Source organism: Magallana gigas, chromosome 3 (genome assembly GCF_963853765.1).
Source record: "Magallana gigas chromosome 3, xbMagGiga1.1, whole genome shotgun sequence".
In the NCBI taxonomy this organism is placed as follows: Eukaryota; Metazoa; Mollusca; class Bivalvia; order Ostreida; family Ostreidae; genus Magallana; species Magallana gigas.
The window spans coordinates 5,323,913-5,342,767 of record NC_088855.1 but is presented as its reverse complement, the minus strand read 5'-3'; the positions used below and the strand labels follow the sequence as shown (position 1 = coordinate 5,342,767).

General features: G+C 34.6%; 3 protein-coding genes across 8 annotated transcripts in view; 1 reads left to right on the top strand and 2 right to left on the bottom strand.

Moving 5' to 3' along the window:
• Positions 1-682: 682 nt before the first annotated feature.
• LOC105321114 (transmembrane protein 208) lies at positions 683-3,513 on the bottom strand. The gene is made up of 6 exons (XM_011419319.4): positions 3,380-3,513; positions 2,515-2,610; positions 2,298-2,357; positions 2,039-2,175; positions 1,641-1,725; positions 683-1,161 (listed from the first exon to the last, which is right to left on the bottom strand). Exons 1-6 carry the CDS (start codon positions 3,383-3,385, stop codon positions 1,039-1,041), a joined length of 507 nt encoding a protein of 168 aa, XP_011417621.1. The 5' UTR covers positions 3,386-3,513; the 3' UTR covers positions 683-1,038.
• A 1,521-nt stretch (positions 3,514-5,034) lies between these two features.
• LOC105321113 (uncharacterized) lies at positions 5,035-9,418 on the top strand. Of its 2 annotated transcripts, none has more exons than XM_011419317.4 (6): positions 5,035-5,449; positions 7,138-7,268; positions 8,211-8,257; positions 8,412-8,509; positions 9,029-9,071; positions 9,152-9,418. In XM_011419317.4, exons 1-6 carry the CDS (start codon positions 5,423-5,425, stop codon positions 9,367-9,369), a joined length of 564 nt encoding a protein of 187 aa, XP_011417619.3. In that variant the 5' UTR covers positions 5,035-5,422; the 3' UTR covers positions 9,370-9,418. The 2 variants fall into 2 exon arrangements, with proteins under 2 accessions (XP_011417619.3, XP_065934265.1); XM_066078193.1 differs by lacking the exon at positions 5,035-5,449 and adding an exon at positions 5,869-6,128.
• Positions 9,419-13,780: 4,362 nt separating this feature from the next.
• Positions 13,781-18,855, bottom strand: part of LOC105321112 (TOX high mobility group box family member 4-A) — a 31,307-nt gene continuing 26,232 nt past the window's right edge. For all 5 annotated transcript variants that reach the window (XM_011419316.4, XM_011419315.4, XM_011419312.4 and 2 more), the window contains 4 exons: positions 17,843-17,923; positions 15,523-15,945; positions 15,268-15,407; positions 13,781-14,938 (listed from right to left, as the gene is read on the bottom strand). In XM_011419316.4, the coding sequence (XP_011417618.1) occupies positions 14,878-14,938; positions 15,268-15,407; positions 15,523-15,945; positions 17,843-17,923 (705 nt within the window). In that variant the 3' untranslated portion in view covers positions 13,781-14,877. The remainder of the gene's footprint in view (positions 14,939-15,267; positions 15,408-15,522; positions 15,946-17,842; positions 17,924-18,855) is intronic.

Genomic DNA, 18,855 nt, shown 5'->3' with positions numbered 1-18,855 from the left:
CCACTGTCATCAATTAATCCAAAGCTTAAAATTTATCCCCCAAAATGATTTTATTTACTGTTATTAAACATTTCTTATACAGGTATAGATATGTACCAGTATTTTAATTTGTAAAAAGTTTATTTGTTACAAATACATGAATCTTTTAAACAATAATTTACATCCACAATCTCTAAAATTACGTCAAATCAAAATTTTAAAAAAAATTGTATTAATATCCAATAATTGTCAGAAATTGAAAAATTATGAAAATCTGATTACAAAGGTATTCATTCAATATTCATATTGTGTGAACATAACCTCTGGACATTACATGAATACAGTAAAACAGGGTTACAGTGCACATGCTTTTAATGAATTCCCTTTCAAAGTGAAGATAGTTTCATATCATTTTATGAACTGAACCGATAAACATGCAACAAATTACATTTATAATGAGTGAAAATTATTTGACCATGGCACTTTGCTATTAGCATGTTTTACGGTATGCATTTGATTGACATCGTTAATCATTTCACTTTAATACACTCAAAAAATCAAACTCTAATTCTCAATGTAAGATAGTATATCAGTACATGTAATTACCGGTATAAGAGAACTTCTCAAAACCAATGAGTCTCTGTTTTTGAATAAACAGACAAGTTCAGTATACAGAAAGTTACTGTCTTTTGCCAACTGTGTGAAAATCTTCGTATCTCATTCCTTTGATAAAACAATACTATGTGTTGTAGTCTATACACAAATGACTGTTGCTAGAATGCTTTTATAAATTCATGAGCTACAATAAATATGTGACCATTAAGGGAAACGACACCATACCAGTCCATTACAATATTGCAAACATTCACACTTAATTCAATGAAAGAATTAACATGATATTCTACTACATGTATAAACTTTTTAACAGTCAAAAAAATTTGCAGCACAAACTGTTACAATAAAAATTACTATTACACACTAATCACAGGCTCTCATCATTCTCTGAATAGAAAAAGGAATGAATGGTGCAAAACAATAAATAAATCTCCTAAAACTAGCTTATTGTCTTTTCATCTTTCTTTCCATTTTCTTCTGTTTTTTCTCGTCTACCTCTGGGGGTGGTGCAAAAAACCAGGGGGCCAGAATATTGACCCAGAGGAGATAGAAAGCCCGGCCTGGGGCCTGAAAAAAGAACATGGAGTAGAAACTTTCAAATTCAATTCAGATAAATCAAATGTGGGGAAAATGATGTTATTATAAGTACATTTATTGGTTTATACACATGACTTAGTGCTGTTTAACATCCATTCCAGAATATTCTACTTGTGTTGTGACACAGAGTGTGTTGTGACACAGAGTAATCTTCACGCCTGTAACTATTATTCTCTTCCAAATCCTTATACATGTACCAAGAACTTAAAACTGATGATACCTATAACATCTCTACTTGATGAGCCTATAAGTAAAACCCTGAAAGACTGATCCACAGGACTAGAATAGAGAGATATGAAGCAAGATTTATCTTGGTTTTGTCTGGTCTCACACTTCCCAGATACATTGTTAGGCTCTGACATTGTATCAGTAATCAAAGAGAAAGAGATTTCCATAAACTACATGGTGATAGATTAGAGAGACATTGTCAAGTGTAATCAAGTACTTACCATTAGCCATAATATCCAGAAGTAGTTAGATACCAGACTGAGACATTGCACAATGCTTGTAAGGAGGACTAGGTCCTTGGCATGCCTGAAATAGAAACATCAACATCAACGTGGACCTCTCTAGACCCATCTACTCTCAGTTAAAATAGTATTGACTAATGCAGAGATTTTTCTAGTAACTTGAGAGGAATGTAAACAATTAACATACTTTATGAATTTTATCTCAGAATCTTATTCTTCATTTCAAAACACACAGAAAAGCAGTAAATAATTATGGCATCTCACAGAGCATTCATATCTCAATATTATCAACCACTCATCTGAATACTAGAAATCACTCATTGCCTCTAACACCAAAAATAACAAAAATAACTCACAGCCTCCCATTAACTACTTACTCTGCCATGCCGGCTTCCATGTTCAGATCAATACCACTGTCTAGCAAACCTCCGTCCGTCGAGTATTTGGCGCGCCCCATGCTGGCCATGAACTGGTAGCTACCCAGACAGAGAGCAACCGAGGACAGCCAAAGGAACTAGAAAAGCAATCAAGTTTAAATTGGTTTTATTTTTTAATATTGTACTTTGCATTTGCATAATCTTGATTACTACAATGTATGTGGTTGTACATAATATGAATAATGACTGCCTTTCTTACCACATAGAGTGCTGTGAAGGACTCCCAGAAGAGAAAATATTGCAACAGCAAGTATAAAACCTTTAATCAAGAAAGAAAGGTCCAAAAATCAACAAAAATTACAATTATATAAAATACTTTATGACAGCGAACAAGTTTTCGTCTCAATTTCAAATCATTTTATTCAAAACTATTATCCAAATCTATCAATAAAATGACTGTTTAAAAAGTTACTAACATTGACTCCACCGATGACATACTGATAAAACTTAAGTGTTGATTTGTTTTCTTCCACTATCTGCTTGGCACCCTTAGTACCTTGCTTTCCTTTGGGCTGAAAGGAAAAAAAGCATTATTTAACCAATGAATTCTTTACACATTCACATTAATATATACTCCCTTAGGCAATCAAAAACATTCAGCTTCAGGTCATGAAAGAGAAAGAATCCAATTTTGAACACGGAACTATGTTTAATGCACAACTTTTTTCATAAATTACCTGGTAACTTCTAGTTTGTAAATGAAATTGAAATGTTTTATTTCTTTTAATTGTGAAAGGGTATCAATTGACTGTGAAATGAGTTAATTAGTATCGTAACATATTTGTGTTTTATGTGCCTGGTGAAGAATTTCCTTTACTACAATGTACAAGTGAAGTTATCAAGTAATTTCATTGATTTTCCTGCCAATACATACTATCCTACAAAATACATACTGCTTAAATGCAATGCATGTGACTTTTATCTATTGTAATGCCTATTGCTATATACTATGAAATAAAAAGTCTGTTCTATAACTTCTATTTGTCCACACACTGGAAATTTCATCATTTTCATCATTTTATGCTGAGTGTAACACGGGGAAGGTTTCAGCTAATCTGATGCCAATCATTTATAATCGACCCTCTACTGCGAGAGAGGGATTTTAGTTGACAATAATAATTGCCACGGATATTTTAATTTCTACACGACTTGTGAAACCTTGACACGTCTGTTACCATATGTTGTCCGAGTTGTGAGTTTTGCACAAATCCGGTGATCTTGGAATTTTTGAAAGGATAAACTATGGTATATTGACTTTTCTACTGCGCTTCATATACTTACCGGCATGATTTTTTTCTATATTGTTGGTTAAATGATTAAATCCGTCATCAAATAACATGTAGCACCATTCTCTGCCGTAAAAGTGAAACTTGATCCGCGTCAAAAAGACACTTAAAAACTTCGCATTTGCACGCTTATTAATAAAACGTTTATGTGACTTCAATAATAAAAAAACCCAAAACGGAACGTGATATTTCCGAGTTTCCTTAAATCCTCACTATTTTAGATACTATATATCCAAAAAGTAAAATGTCATATAACATGAAATAAAATCAGGGAACTGTGTTGTATAAATCTTCACTTTACGGAGATAGGGGAAAAATAGAAAATAATGGAAGAAAGGTCTCGTCTGATTGAATGTAGTTCTATCTGTGACTTTAGAGGAAAATATTTTTCGTCTAAGGTACCCCCTTTTTTTATCGATGTTTTTTTCTCTACACAAGCCCCTGTGGTTCTATCCTACGGACCCGGACCTGAGCGTTGCCTGGTTGGTCACGGTAACATTATTCTTTCTAGATTAAATATACTGTGCATTCAATTGTATATTCCAAGGAGACATTCATTCTTTTCCAACCACTATAAAACCCAATAATTGTACATGAATTCATCGAACAACAAAATAATTCACTTTTTTCTTTAATTAAAACAAAAATCATTATACATTACATGTAGCACATATACTTTATTGTTTTGCAGAACATGTCTATATTTTTTATTCTATGTGTTACCAGGAACATGAAGTAGAATATAAGTTCCTGATGTAGAAAAATGAATTACATATCAAAGTTTGGAACAATTTGAAGAAATCAAAATATTCTTTTCTATTCCAAAACTAATAATCAAAGTTACAGTCAGTGGTATGATAAATATTGCCTAATGTATAACTTCTTTATAACCAGTAATTAAAATTAGACATTTCATCTCTCTTTGTTATATATGGTTATCGTTTGTGAACCATATTTTTTAAAAAAAAAGTGAGATGAAGGGTCTAATTCTAATTAGATTGTTTTATAACTACAACGTATTTGTTAATTTGAAATTTGATTTGAACATATTTATTGCATAAACAATAACCATTATACAAATGGTTAGAACAGAAGTTCTTACAACTTACGACTTAAAATCTCGATTTTTGTATTCATCGTTATCTTTTACGCTGTATATCTACTGGGTCATAGCAATCGAAGGCAAATGCCATTCTGTATTATCTGTTTGATTTTTCACAGTACACACTTCTTATATTTTCACAAAAATACGAATTTTATTTTACAATATTTACATTTTCAATTTTCTTTGTCTATGATAACATTACGAATCAATTTTGAACCCTAAAACCCAATAACCTTCGGGTTTTATTGGATTTGACCACTCCCCGACCGAAATTATCACCTCATAATACTTAAAGAATGATTCCTTATTCCTTCAAAAATGACAATTCCATTCGAAAATGTTTTTGAGTTGATACAAAATCGGTTTATTTCGAATCTTGAACTTATAATACAGATTGACAAAACATGGGGCCTAAGACACAAAATGTCAACGAAGTTGAAGAAAAAAAAATTGTATTAATTAAATCGAGCCCGGGTGGAGCCACCGCAGCGCAGATCTTGGTGGTGATAGCAAATATTCTAAAGGGAACTTCGAAGACTGAATTAAGTGGCAAAGGTTCCATATGAAGGGGAAGGGTCGAGTTGGACCCCACTGGAAATTTCATACTTTTTGATTGCACATAGCATATTTATAAAAATAGGGCTCCTCCCATCATGGCAAACAAACCCTTCCTCTGGAAATAATTCTGGATTCGCCCACGAGACGAGCATGAAATCGATGATATAGATGATTGCAACTGGCGATGATGAGGAAGAGGTCGCTGATGATCGGCGCCGGCCATTTTTGTCTTTGTGTGACTCTCACCATCAAAGGATGTGGGCCCGCGGTATTTCCAGGCTTCCTTTATTGAATAATTCAATACGTACAGGAGTACGCAAGTTTCCGTTGATTTCCAAGATAAGCATCAGATAGTGGGATCGATCAACACAGAGAATGTCAAAGACACCACTAATTAAAATGGTAAGTTTATCCTTTTTTTTATTTTCTTCTTGAAAATGGTAATATTTAAAAGCTAAACATTAAAAAAAAACTTTAATTTTGATTCCGTCCGAATAAGTTACTAGTATGTTTAATTTTAAATCATTGTCCTGGAAATCCATTGTCGATGAAAATTCAACGACTTCTGAATGTTGTCCACCAGGAAGTTTCTTGGTACGCTACTGTTTTATCGTCACAGAGAGGGTTTGATAAATGACCATTAGCATGTATAAATTTCTACGTTTTTGTTACAAAACGGATAATTTAAGCATTTCCAGTGGACCATACATGTACGAAGTGACGCTCGTGGGGACAGTTAATATGAAGGGGGAGGATCTGGTTTTAATCAGATTGCACTGACTATTGCCTATGAGAGATATATTACGCACCAGGAACTGCACTAGTTCATAACAGACAATTTTTATTTGCATCTCATAAAATGAATCAGAATTTTAGCCCGCAACTTTTGGTAAAGTGAGTATATCGAGTACATGTGTACAGTATAGACATTTTACCGGTTTACGTGATATCCGTGTAGTAGTAAACTATCTCGAAGGGACGTAAAACGCCTGGCTAGCTGAACCCGATGACAATGGTCCCAGTCCATTTTGGCTTGTTGACAATATTCGAATGTGGAAGGAATGTGTGCATGTCCATGGAGGTTTTTAAACATTTAAAACAATTCTTTGGTACACACAAAACAATACGTATAAATATGTATAGTCGGATTTTTGTGAGTTACTTTTTTAGTAACATAATATTTGCAGATAACAGACTTAATGCATTTAAACCATCTTTATAATTCTTTGATGTGCGAAAAAACCCCACATCTAATTGTTTTTCAAATAATCTTTATTACCTGTCTTGCCATAAAACGTTTGATTTTACTTTGAATTTGCATCCTTTGAATACATGCCGAGAAAGTTAAAACATCTCCAACAGTAACATACAAGTTTAAATCGATCGAAGTTACCTGGATATTTCAAACTACAACCAGATTTTGACGTTTTATTTTCTTAAAATTGGCATAATTATACTATAGTATGCAAATCATTGAGTAACCGTGTCGCCCCTGGTCCGACATTAAATGAGACATAGGTCTTTATACGGTACATCCATATATGCGCATTGATATATTTCTAATAGATGTTAGCGTGTGTGGGAGGGGGGGGTGGAGAGAGGGAGAGAGAGAGAGAGAGAGAGAGAGAGAGAGAGAGAGAGAGAGAGAGAGAGAGAGAGAGAGATTTTTTAAACATTTATACAACGATGACAACCAATATAAATGTTTCATGGCCTGTTGATCTCCTCTCTCCTAATTGCGCTTTATCAGTCAGCATGGGACAAAGGACGCGCTCAGTTTGTTACATCCCGCGCTAACGAGAACCCCTGTCTGGAATTCTTTACGAGGAAAGACTCATTATCTCAATAACGCACTGGATCAAATTCACATCCGGCGCCTTAGCATGTCAGTGAAACTTCGATTGGCGTAAAAAAGTCAACTGTGTTAAGGGTTAACCAATAAATCGTGACTAAAAGAGCTGAGATGGCATATATGTCGATTGATGATATAAGTGTTGGTATATGTCTACGATTTGTCATTAATAATAAATAAAAAACAATGTTCATAAATATTTGATTACGTCACGAGTGTGTTTGATTTGCATTTTCAGATCGCCCTGGTAGTGACGACGTCACTTTTCCAGGAAAGCTGGTGTTTGATTGGTCTGATAGGAGCGCCCCCGCACTCCTCTGCTTACCACCATCCCCGGGGACTGCTAATGGCATGGCCAACTCCTCATCCGTAAGACAGAGAGTTTTAAATACTATATCATTCACTGTATGGTATAAAAATACCCAATATCACACACACATTCAATCTTGTTTTTAACAGTATCCGAGTAATAGCATATGTGTCGGAACCAGGAGGCTTAACCACCCCCCCCCCACCCCCCCCCCCCCTCCAACACATACTTTTTTGGCAAAGTTATACATAACCGTAACCAAAGACCTTTTTTTACTATTTTTTTGCTTGTCAAGATTTTTGATAAGTCTACCCCCCCCTTTCAACTTGCTTCCGACGTCACTGAATAGTAATCTTTCAGGATTCTGTGGTTCGTGATTTTTCCCGACAATTCCGCTAAAATCATAAAGTATGTGCACTTAATTATCACCTCATACCGCTACACACAATGGCGAACATTTCTTTGTAGTCTGTTATTGCTCTGTGGCCATTAGACACTTCCATTGCCTGTTAATTGTGAGGTACTTAAACTAAATGACGAACATTGCGTCATGTTCGGGGCTACTATACATGTAGAGCTCCCCTGGGCATGAGATTGAATTCATCAATAATCGGTCATTGTCGAGGAATACTTAAAAGTTTTGTCAGAAACTCTTACAAGAACCCATGCCTGAAATGAAGTCCTACTAAATCTCTAAGGATTGTTTTCAGATTTATTTTCGGTGCTTCCAACATAAAGGAACCAGTGACTTGGTAATCCATATAAATTTACCAGATACGCAACGTACATGTATATTACCAAGGAAACAAGCAGTATCACTAAAACATTAGTTGTTTCATACATTTTTAAAACAAAATAATGGAAGATCTATACAGTATTCCTTTTGGGACATTAAATATAACACTCAAAATTAGGGAATATGATATTATTTTTTTTTTAAAACTCTCTCCCATCAGAAAATGTATAAACATAAATTTAAAATTCTCGGTGTTTGGTTTCAGAGTTCCATCAAATGACCACAGATCTGACGCCTCTGTCACCAGGACACGTAAGTATACTATATATAGTATCAGGTTTGTCCACTTTAATAAATTCACTGGTTTCAACTCAAACACACCACGAAAGACATAATCATATTAAGTTACCTAGGACTAAGGTTTAATAACGATACACTGTAAATTAATATCCACCTTCTGTTTTAGCTCTCCATCACAGTCTACTCAACAGCTTCCGGTGCCAAACACGTGCTCTGAAATCTCTGATCAAAAATAGGTCCCGACTCCATGACGTCGAGAGCTGGGTATTGGTTACTGTGTAACAATATTCCGTGTAACAATATCTTACAAAGCTCCAATTCCATTACAATGTATGGTTTAACGAATTATAGATTTGTATATTATATAAATAGTGCCTGTTTGGGAGGGTAACAGTTGAAATTGACACCCCGAGAAAACCATTGTCAACCGACGCGAAGCGGAGGTTGACAATGGTTTTCGAGGGGTGTCAATTTCAACTGTTATCCTCCCAAACAGGCACTATTTATTTTGTTATACTGAATGTCTTTTTTAAAATTTTTAAGAAAATTTTACTGCTTTTATATAGGAATAACGTGAATTCTACAGCGAACCGTACGCGCATAATTTTCGCGCATGTAACATTTTGTAATGTTACCCGTTGCCAAGTGCGTTGCTAACGCTGAGGGTAATAGTAAATATTATTAACTGCGTCTTAACCAATCAGATTTCAGTATTTAACATGAAAGTATAACAATCTAAAATATACTTCTTGTATATTATACATCGGAATCATTCCATTGTAGATTCGTTTTTGTTCTCAAGACCCAAAAGATGTTATACTATCCGGTAAGTCTGCATTAAATTTGGAGGCTTGATATGACTTTTAACTAATAATATTATACAAGTGGTATCTTGTTTTGGTTTAGATTGCAGACAGTCAGTTCAAACGTGCACCATGAAGTCAGCCAGAGAACTTCTCTCGGTACCAGGATGTTTCCCGGTATCCCGGATGTTGAATTGTCTTGAGAAAACAATGACATCCTGTTTCAAAAGCCCCCGTGCTGCAATGTCAGTATTCAGACACCTTCAGAATGCATGCATACGACATCGACATGACGTCACGCCTAAAATAAATTCCACATGACTAATGTGAATTGTAACGAGCATGGTTAATAAAAATGTACCAAAAATTAGAGTGATATTAAATGCATTTAAAATTTCGTGACTCAAAGCCGAATCGTCAGGATGATAGATGAAGAATAACACGTTTTATTTTTGATCCCGGACCTGTGCCCCCGACATATAATACAACTGATTATCAACTTTAGCCCGCAGAATGTGTTATTACTTATCTTCCTATTGACGGTTCGAACCATTATATACATCCATGAGAATTTTGTAAAACAGACTTAAAAATTATATACACAAATCAATTTACTGGATGGATGTAATAACAAAATTAACGATGTACTATGCTAAGTTTGTATTTACACATGCACACCCAGTTAATTGAAAAACAATACGAGACCACGAAGGAACTTGACACAAAACGATGATTAATCGTAGGAAGTATCTCCCTGTTGAGGGCGAGACATTCCCTTGACGACGGGGCAAGACGGGGATACCTCGGCCCTGAGGGCGATACATCTCTAGCTTCCGGATTCCATCTTAACAGTAAACTATCCAAACCGTCTATGTTTGACACACTGCTAGAGATATGAAAAAACAGTTAATCTGTATTCATGCATTTGTGTACATTTACATTTTTAAATTTTTTTCGTCTGAGATAACACTACTATAGTCTGTCCCAAGTTATTGCTTCCATCACTTTTTGGTGATTTTTAATAAAAATACACACACCTGTGAAAGACGTAAAGTTGAAATCGATGAAATGGATAATATCCAAGATCTCTTCATTGATAAATTATCCCTTTTCACTCACAAAAGTTGACAGGAAGGAAAACAAATTTCTTACGGAGATTTACAATGGGAAATGTTTACATATTTTCTCCATTCGGAAGTACTCGGGACACCTCGCAAAATTTTGCAACGTTATCATCCGGGCTTATTAATGGTTGATGCAATGCAAAATCCCCGTAGACTTTCTATTTTGGGATATGTATTGAAACCTGAAGCGGTAGAGGAGGCGTTTCAAAACAGATAATCTGGACATTTTTCATATTCATGAATGAACGTAGTTTGAGCACAAAGGTATTTATCATTATCGAAATATCAAACGAAAAGTGGTCCAAGCAAAAACTCGGGACAGAGTATATCGTACAATTACTGATTTTTTATTAATATAAGTAATAAGTAATCATTCTTTGACAATGATGATGTGATCAAATATTAATACTGTCGGGCGTGATCAAATCTACCATAAAGCCCTTTGGGCTTTGTATGATTAGATCATCCCCGACCGTATTTGTTCACCTCATAATAGTCAAAGAATGTATGATTCCAAATTTCTTAACCAAAGAACCTGGGGGAATAAGCCGAGGTATATGACCACAAGTGGCCACAACCCTATCATTGGTATGTTTCAAATGACAATCACGCATTTGATATAATATGTGTATGACTAATACCTTCAGATATTTTTATTCCTTTGCTTACATATCTCCAGTGATTTTATTATGTGCGTGTACATTAAAAAAAGAATTCCAATCTTTTGTTTTAAATTCCACAATCTGTACCCCCTTACAAAGTAACATGTTTTTTAAAACATAATACTTAAAATAACTTATTTAGCATTTAGCCTCAAAATCTATTAAATGGTTAAGTGCATGTGTTTAATTCATAATAACGCAATGTTTACTTTCTTTACGTCTAATGAGTTTTTCGAATTTAAAAAAGTAAACAAAGACATAAATAAAATATTTATAACACGATTCATTGAAATCGAATACCTACTTCAACATACTTATATTCCAGGAACTTCTCGCTATCCGCTACACCGCGAAATCACCTGTTTTATGCATTCAATTTAGTATTTCGCAAACATAATTCGGTCTTGGCCATTTGATGATCAACTTGAAAATTGAAGGAAGAAAACTTGCTTTTTACGATAGAGTGGGTCTTGGTGCCATTTTTTAAAAACATTTACATGTATGATGTTTTATTTGTATACGTTCTTAAAAAAATGGTATGTTGACCCACTCTATATAAAATAAAAATAAAATATAAAATACTTTAGTCTGAAGATCTGATTTTATTAGCATTTTGTTGCTCAATTAGCATATACGTAAATTTGAAGTCAATTTTGAAGGATTGGGCAATGCTGAATGCAAATGGATACATATGCTTAATAAATGTAACAAAAGTTATATTTGTAAAGAAAAAACCGGTTTATGCCTCGGCTTCTTAAGGCCACTTTATAGCTACTGGGTACAATTGCCCCCCCCCCCAAAAAAAAAAAGCAAGCGGTTTTTTGTTGTTGTTTTTTGTTTTTTTGCAAAAGTATTATATCGCGGACATTCGGATGGGAAAGGAATCACGGGATATCAAATTAATGTCAAGTCAAGCTAAATCTGAAAAGAAGGAAAAGTTGTCTCTCTTGTCTAAACCTTAATGCTAAAAAACAAAGGAAAAAACCTTAAAATTTATTTTTCGTATTTTGATATTTTGCTTTCAGTCAACAAAGTGTTTAATGATCTGACCAACTAATTGTCATTATCAGTAAATGTTTACATTTTCCAGTGTTTTTAATAGTCCAATAAACAGCCGATAAAGTTCATCAGTGACGTGAAATCTTGTGTTGCAAGACAGGGTTGGCATAATTATACTTAATTTTTTTTGATTATCTTTTCTTCATTAAAATCACTGTGCAACTGTTAAAGCCAGCTCTGACAAACATATAATCAGTTAAAACAATATTCTTTTGACCTTTATATCACCAATACCTTTCTAACGAGACATCCTCTGTCTGTGCGCTTTCTGAAATCGTCTGTAACTTAGTGAAAGTAAAATCTCCCTTCTACCGTCCATTGTCCATATGTACATTTACTGGGTTTGTTTTTCTCCCCCATTTAAAAAGGAATCAAATTGTGTTCCCAACTACAGACAAAACAGAATCAAGATCTAACGAGAATAAACAGCTATAAAGGAATATATACTAAATAGTACGCATTTCTTGAACTTTTAAATTAAAACTGTCGTCAAACAGTCGACACATTATCTATCAGTGCTGGGTTCAATTCATTACTCAATTAAATGGCATATATTCTTATAAATTCATCATCATTGCATGGCAATGGCTATACAGGATTATTTCGGTATCGATCGAAGGAAGATGGGGGAATAAGATGGCGCAAATGCCCATTTGGTTTAGTCGTGAAATACAATTTTGAATTTAATTTTTTTCCAATGAAATCTATTCAAATATATTACAATGCGAGTTTGCCAAAGCACAATTTCTAACTTTATTCAGTTTTTAATATATTTAACCAAAAATAAGAAAAAAATATTTCTTGAAATTTTGGTGGTATCGAACCCATACCATAAAAACCCTAAGGTGAGGTACTCTAACCACTGAGCCATTCAGACACAACAAAGTAGGCTCTTTAAATATTATGTGTCACTTTGGCTACGAATTTACGGATTTGTATTATTTTATCAAAACGTTCAATTGTTGGGATACAAAATAATATTTTTAATGTATAGTGGGTCATCTCTCCACGTTGTTGTTGATTGGAATCGGTTTGTTTTCCATTAGACCTTAATTAGACTATGAGAAAAATATGGAGCCCAGACCCACTCTATAAAAGAAAATGCCTTAAAGTTCTACAAAATGACACTAATTGCAGGTTTTGATAAGTATACGCCTGTTTGAGTCAATATATTCCAAGCATTGAACATATTTATAGGTTTAAGATCAATGATATGTTAAATATATATTATTGTTTTAAATGTTGTTGTTTTTTGCAATATAAGATTTATTAATATTTAAATTTTTCAGTAGCTTGTCCGACCGTGTATGGGCATTTTACACGCCTTATTCATCCATCTTCTTTAAGCCACTAACTGTAAATTCCTAATTTTAGGTCCGAACTTTGAATATATTTTTTTTTATCCTTAAACAAATCTCTGCTACCGTATTTATATATCTAATAGTGTAAACACAGCCACACTATCCTCCAGCCCTCTTGATTCAGAAACAAGTCAGAAGCGTTGGCACTGCTGTTGTCCATGGCATGCTGTTGTTTGACAAGGGTAACAGAAAAATGGTTATTGTGTGTATGTGACAATGAGAACCATTTTAAGACCTTGGACTTTCATTAGGACGTAGTTATCTAATTTTTGCACTGAATCAAGATGAAAATGACACGGTTTCAAGTGAAATATGCACCAATTGCGTAGTCTTAGCTTAAAAGCCAGACAAATCTTGTTGATTTCAAAGAGCCATGGCTGATTGGCCAGAAATAAAATAGACAGGCCTACGTCACATTGCAGTTAAACATAACTACCCGAAGTCCAAGCTCTTGTTAAAATGGTTCTAACAGACTGTGAGACAGGTTTCTCTGAATTCTGTCCAAGTGAAAACTCAAACACCTGAAATAAGCGGATTCTTTTAATTAACATTAAGCACAGATCTCAATACAAAGTCATTGCATCCATTTCCATCTGTGTGTTTATTTGTATTGCCCTTCACATTAGGGCAATCACAATTAACAATAGAAACAAGTACAAGTATGTTTATACAAACAGACTGCCAAGTGTTTTTTTATCCTTGTTTACTTCTCTCTTTCAAAGTATAGAAAAGTTAAACAACTCAACAGACTAAAAATTTTAATATTTTTTATGTTCTGGAATTTTTTTAAAATTTCCAATCTTTTATTTTTTTTCTCTCATTTTCATGTTTCATGATATGCTATTTCCTAACAGGTTGTTCCCATAAATAATTCTAATGTCTTAACAATCTACCTTAGTTATCCAAACAAAATGTTTGCTACAAATGATTATTTCAGAACATCTAAATTAGACCCTGTGACTGGTTTGATACTTATTTGCCAGACAGGTATAAAAATGTCTATACAATTGACATAAATGATATAAATAATAACAATCGTAATACAAGAACGACCTTCCTGGATGTCAACACAGAAATAGGAAAGCACTGCCTAGATAATGTCAACAATGGGCATTGTTATTCGTAAATGAAAAGCAATCATAATAAATGTTTGTTTGATAAATGAACAAACATTATAACCATTAAGATGAATAATGAAGTCAACGGATTCACATTAATTTCTTGGAAAACAACAATTACCCAGCAATTTTCATACTAGTTATAGCATCAGTGCCTTATTACGCATATTGACAAAATTACTGCAGTTACACGAGTACTGTGATTGAACAATTAAATATTCTACCACTGGGAATGCTATAAATATTACAAACAGACATACAGTCAAATGCATATACAAAACGGGAGATTATTTCTCTAAAAACTAACAAGGGAAGTAACTCTGATAGCCTTGTCAACAAAGTGTAATGAACAGAGTCCACGTCTTTTGCCTTATCACGTCCACAATCTCCCACTCCACAGTCTCCACTGCATGAGACACTAGCTGACACAACATGGATTCTCTCCCTTGCACTATTCACAGGTCTGTTGTACGTTTATTTAACATGTGCCTTCGGCGTAAGCAGATCATTTCACAGTAAACTGGTTTGAGCCTTGTCGAGAGGAAACCCATGCTGTAAACACATCCCTACAACAGAAATACAAAGTATTAGTTTTCAAGTGAACCTGTAAACTTTTAAGTCTAAAACACAAAGAAGAGTGTTAATAGTCGCTGACACAGAAATTGGAGACTTGCGATATCTCAACATGCTATTAACATGATGCAACAAATAAATAGCTTTTTTCATTAGGTATAAATTTTCCATAATCTAAATTTCATTGCCATATACATGTATTTTCAATTTTTATAATTTCTGTACTTCATGTATTTAACAAATGAATTAAACTAGATGTTTGAGTAGACACAACATCCCCCCCCCCCCCCTTCTTAGACAGCCTGCCTGAGAGAGCACTGACCTGCAGTGGTTGACCACACACTCGTTTGAGCAGTACTCGTTGTCCCAGCCTGGACTCTCAATGGTGGGGTTCGTACAACCGTTTCGGATACACATTGACTGCATCATATCTCCTCCATCCAAACAAATATTAGCCTCCTCCTGAAACAACAGGTGCTAATGAAATATCAATCCAATCAACGACATTATACCAGTAGATTAGGAAGAATAGTGAATAGAGATAAGTATGACTTGTATAAAATTACAAGGGTCTTACCATCAGTTGTCCAAGGACTGGCTGTCTAGGAGCAATTTGTTGGACAGGTCTTGGGGGTGAGGACACCATGTGCTGGGGGCTCACATGAGGATGCTGAGGACTGTAGCCCATATTAGGGGGGCTGTTGGAGGGAGGCCCCATCATCATGTCCCCCATGGAAGGTGACATGTTGGCTCCATGATGAAGGGGAGAGATCCCTTGACCCTGTGGGGACATTCCATGGCTGTCTGGAGAGTGACCCTGGGGGGACATGCCATGAAGACCAGGTGGGGACTGGTTCTGCATGGTCATTGAGGTCATCGGCCAGGCACCCTGGGGTGGAGACACATTGGGGGACATGTGCATGGGAGAGTTCTGGGCTTGGCGTACAAACTGGTTCTTGTCCATCAGGTTTCCATATGGATTGTTGTCATCCATGGGTAACTGGAAGTAAATCAAAAACTCTTCAAACAAGCTCTATTTATCATATCATTGTGAACTACAAATAAAATATTAACACCTAATCCAGGTCCATTATTGGAGTTCATTCTGTGAAATTGAATATTTGTAACAAAGGTAATTATTTCCAAAACAGCGGCATCTCTTTTTTAACAAATGTTTAAAAGCTAAATGCAGATTATCCAAATAATAAAAAGCAAGAAATAATAGGTTTTTCAGATAATTGTAAATCAATCCCATAACTCTTGGATTTTTATTGTGGACAGGTGCAGAGCCAATTGTGTTTGATCTGCTTTCTCTCGTTAAATGTGACTGATGACTGGATTCCATGGTAACTTGAAACCACCAATCAGACATTAGCTTTCTTGACTCAGACCTATCATGTGACAGTTTTTGCTTTGTTGTGACTGTGGGTGATACTTTTTATAATCTACTTTTTAGTTTGTATAAAATGTATCAATAAGCTAAATATTGTGGAATACTGTCATAATTCATCTCTTGGTGGTTTTAAATTTCCTTTAATTTTCTTTTGAAATGAGATGATTTTGGAGCAAAGCATTGCCTAAAATGTAATGGTATAGGCCGGAACACAGTTATCTTACTGTCCCCATTTTCATTATCTTATTTAAATACTGTATTATAAATAATAAATCATTGTCAATCTTAAATTCATAGAAATAAACAATCATTCATTTAAAAGAAAACTGTGAATTGCACATGGCAAAATATTTCAAGAAAAGCAAAGTTTGATTGAGAGCAGCGTTAGAATTGAATGCCTTTTGGAGGTGACCTACATTATATAATTCCCACCTGCTTCATTTAGCAAATATCAAACAAAAGCACCGATGGTTCATTTGCATTGAAAGCCAGCTGATTTTGTACCGTTAGAATGATAGCACTCAACATCATTGTAATTTATGCTTTTACATCATCTAAATAAGGGGTTTAATAGAAAAAATAATTCAATGCAACAATAACTTAAAAAAAGAATCTGGTAGGAAGTACACACACATAAATTGTCATAAATTGCAGACACAGCTAAACAAACAGGATAATAAATTATTCATATCACTTTAATTCCTTTTTTTCTCTAATATTATCTTATTGGATAAGAAATTATCAATAAATGTTCTTGAAGCTTTACATATTTTTGCATATGAATTTGATTTATGTAGTACATGTATTTTGCATTCTAGGATGAAATTTTGAACTTACTTTGACAACGAGACTCTTATTATAACCCAAAATAACTCAAACTTGTTAATGATAGAATACAGTTAGGATTTGATGCTTGTTAAACTTGTACATGTAAATACTGTTTTTGTAAAACTGGAAGACCAATAGTCCTCCAAACCCTTTTTTGTCAATTTGAAAGACATCCTTTTCATGATATAATTTCAAATGTGTCGGGTAAAATTTAGAGGTTGCATTATTAAGCCTTATATAAATATCGAGTGTATAATACCAGTAAGTCCTTGTGTATTACTGGTCAAGTAAATAGACAGAGTATATTTTATACAAATATATTCTGCAGTCTTGGATGGGAATCCATATCAGCCGACATAACTTAGTTAATGCACATAACCTTGTAAAAAATGGGGGGAAAACAATCCCCCCAAAAACAAAAAAACAAACCCCAAACATGACAGATGGTAAGGCTCTCACTTAAAAACAGTCATATCATAGGACTGCAGGTAGAGTATCACTTGACATGTGTTGAATTTCCATAATGCTTACAAATTGTTTTTTTCCCTGCAAGATTAAAAGCCTCACACTCATCACATTTCTGGGGTACCACAGTCCTTTGGTAGGAGTAAGGGTGAGTTGGGTGTTAGGGGTGGTTGGGGATAAGGGAAGGGGGAGTAACTCAGTGAAAACTCACCTGAGAGACAAGACTTGCTCTGTAAGCAGCCAATTGTTTTAGATATTCCTTTTTAGCTAACTCTGTCTTTTTTTTATACACCTGAAAAATAAACAACAACATGAAAATATGCATACTAAAAGAACTAAAAGATATATTTATCCTTAATATAAAAAATTTAATTAATCAGAACAATTGTGAGCATGTTATAAACAACAGACAATCTGAATTATTTGTAAAAAGGAAAGACTACATTATTTGTTTCAGCCCCTCCCCCCTTTCCTCCTGTAGTTTTGTAGATACATTAATAATGCTGTACGTGTGTGGAGTCTGAGTGGATCAAATAGGCTCTGTAATGGCCCACAGTACAATAGAACTGCTCTTTAAAGAGCTTTAGTGGACATTAGAAGCACTTAAAGGTCACAGTGGAACAATTGGTGGCCAGATTCTGTCCCTGTATGGTTGAGATCAAGGGACTGACTTATCTGATCAGATCACCCCCCAGATATCAACTTCTGCTTTATTTGGTCCAGGCCTTTGTATGTCGTTTCAATTGTGTTATACTATGTCCATTCTTCTATCTCCATAATGTAACCTTAAACAATCTGTCACGCTAATAATGTCTTTCAGATGGAACTCAAAGCATCATGGTCGGGACAGTATTTCGGTCACCATTCTGAATGAGTAATGTACCACAGCTATGATTCAGAAAAGTACCGCAACCCTGTGTCTGATTAATGCTATCCTGGAGAATTTTCCCAAATATTTAGTAGAAATTATTTATAAAGCGATGACTACATGATAAACTAATTAAATACTATTCCTTTAAAGACTTCTGGCAGCTTCAAATATGCAACCTGTCTTTCATCTGATTAAAATTCTTAGAAAAAATAAAATGGCTCCGAATCTATAGGCCGAGTGCCTAATACTCCATGGTACTACGTGTACTATCTAGACAATAAGGTTATTTTAGTAGAACATGCTCATTGAAATTCACAAACTACTCAAAAAATGCAAATCCTAGCTGGCGCAAA

Excerpts from the sequence above, each read along its gene's own strand:
- LOC105321114 (XM_011419319.4), bottom strand. Across the intron at positions 2,358-2,514 it reads ATGTCATCGGTGGAGTCAAT|GTTTTATACTTGCTGTTGCA; the intron begins GTTAGTAACTTT and ends TCTTGATTAAAG. Across the intron at positions 2,176-2,297 it reads CCTTCACAGCACTCTATGTG|TTCCTTTGGCTGTCCTCGGT; the intron begins GTAAGAAAGGCA and ends TTGCTTTTCTAG.
- LOC105321113 (XM_066078193.1), top strand. The coding sequence starts at position 6,054 with ATGACAATGGTCCCAGTCCATTTTGGCTTGTTGACAATATTCGAATGT. Across the intron at positions 6,129-7,137 it reads ATGTGTGCATGTCCATGGAG|ATCGCCCTGGTAGTGACGAC; the intron begins GTTTTTAAACAT and ends TTGCATTTTCAG. Across the intron at positions 8,258-8,411 it reads CGCCTCTGTCACCAGGACAC|CTCTCCATCACAGTCTACTC; the intron begins GTAAGTATACTA and ends CTTCTGTTTTAG.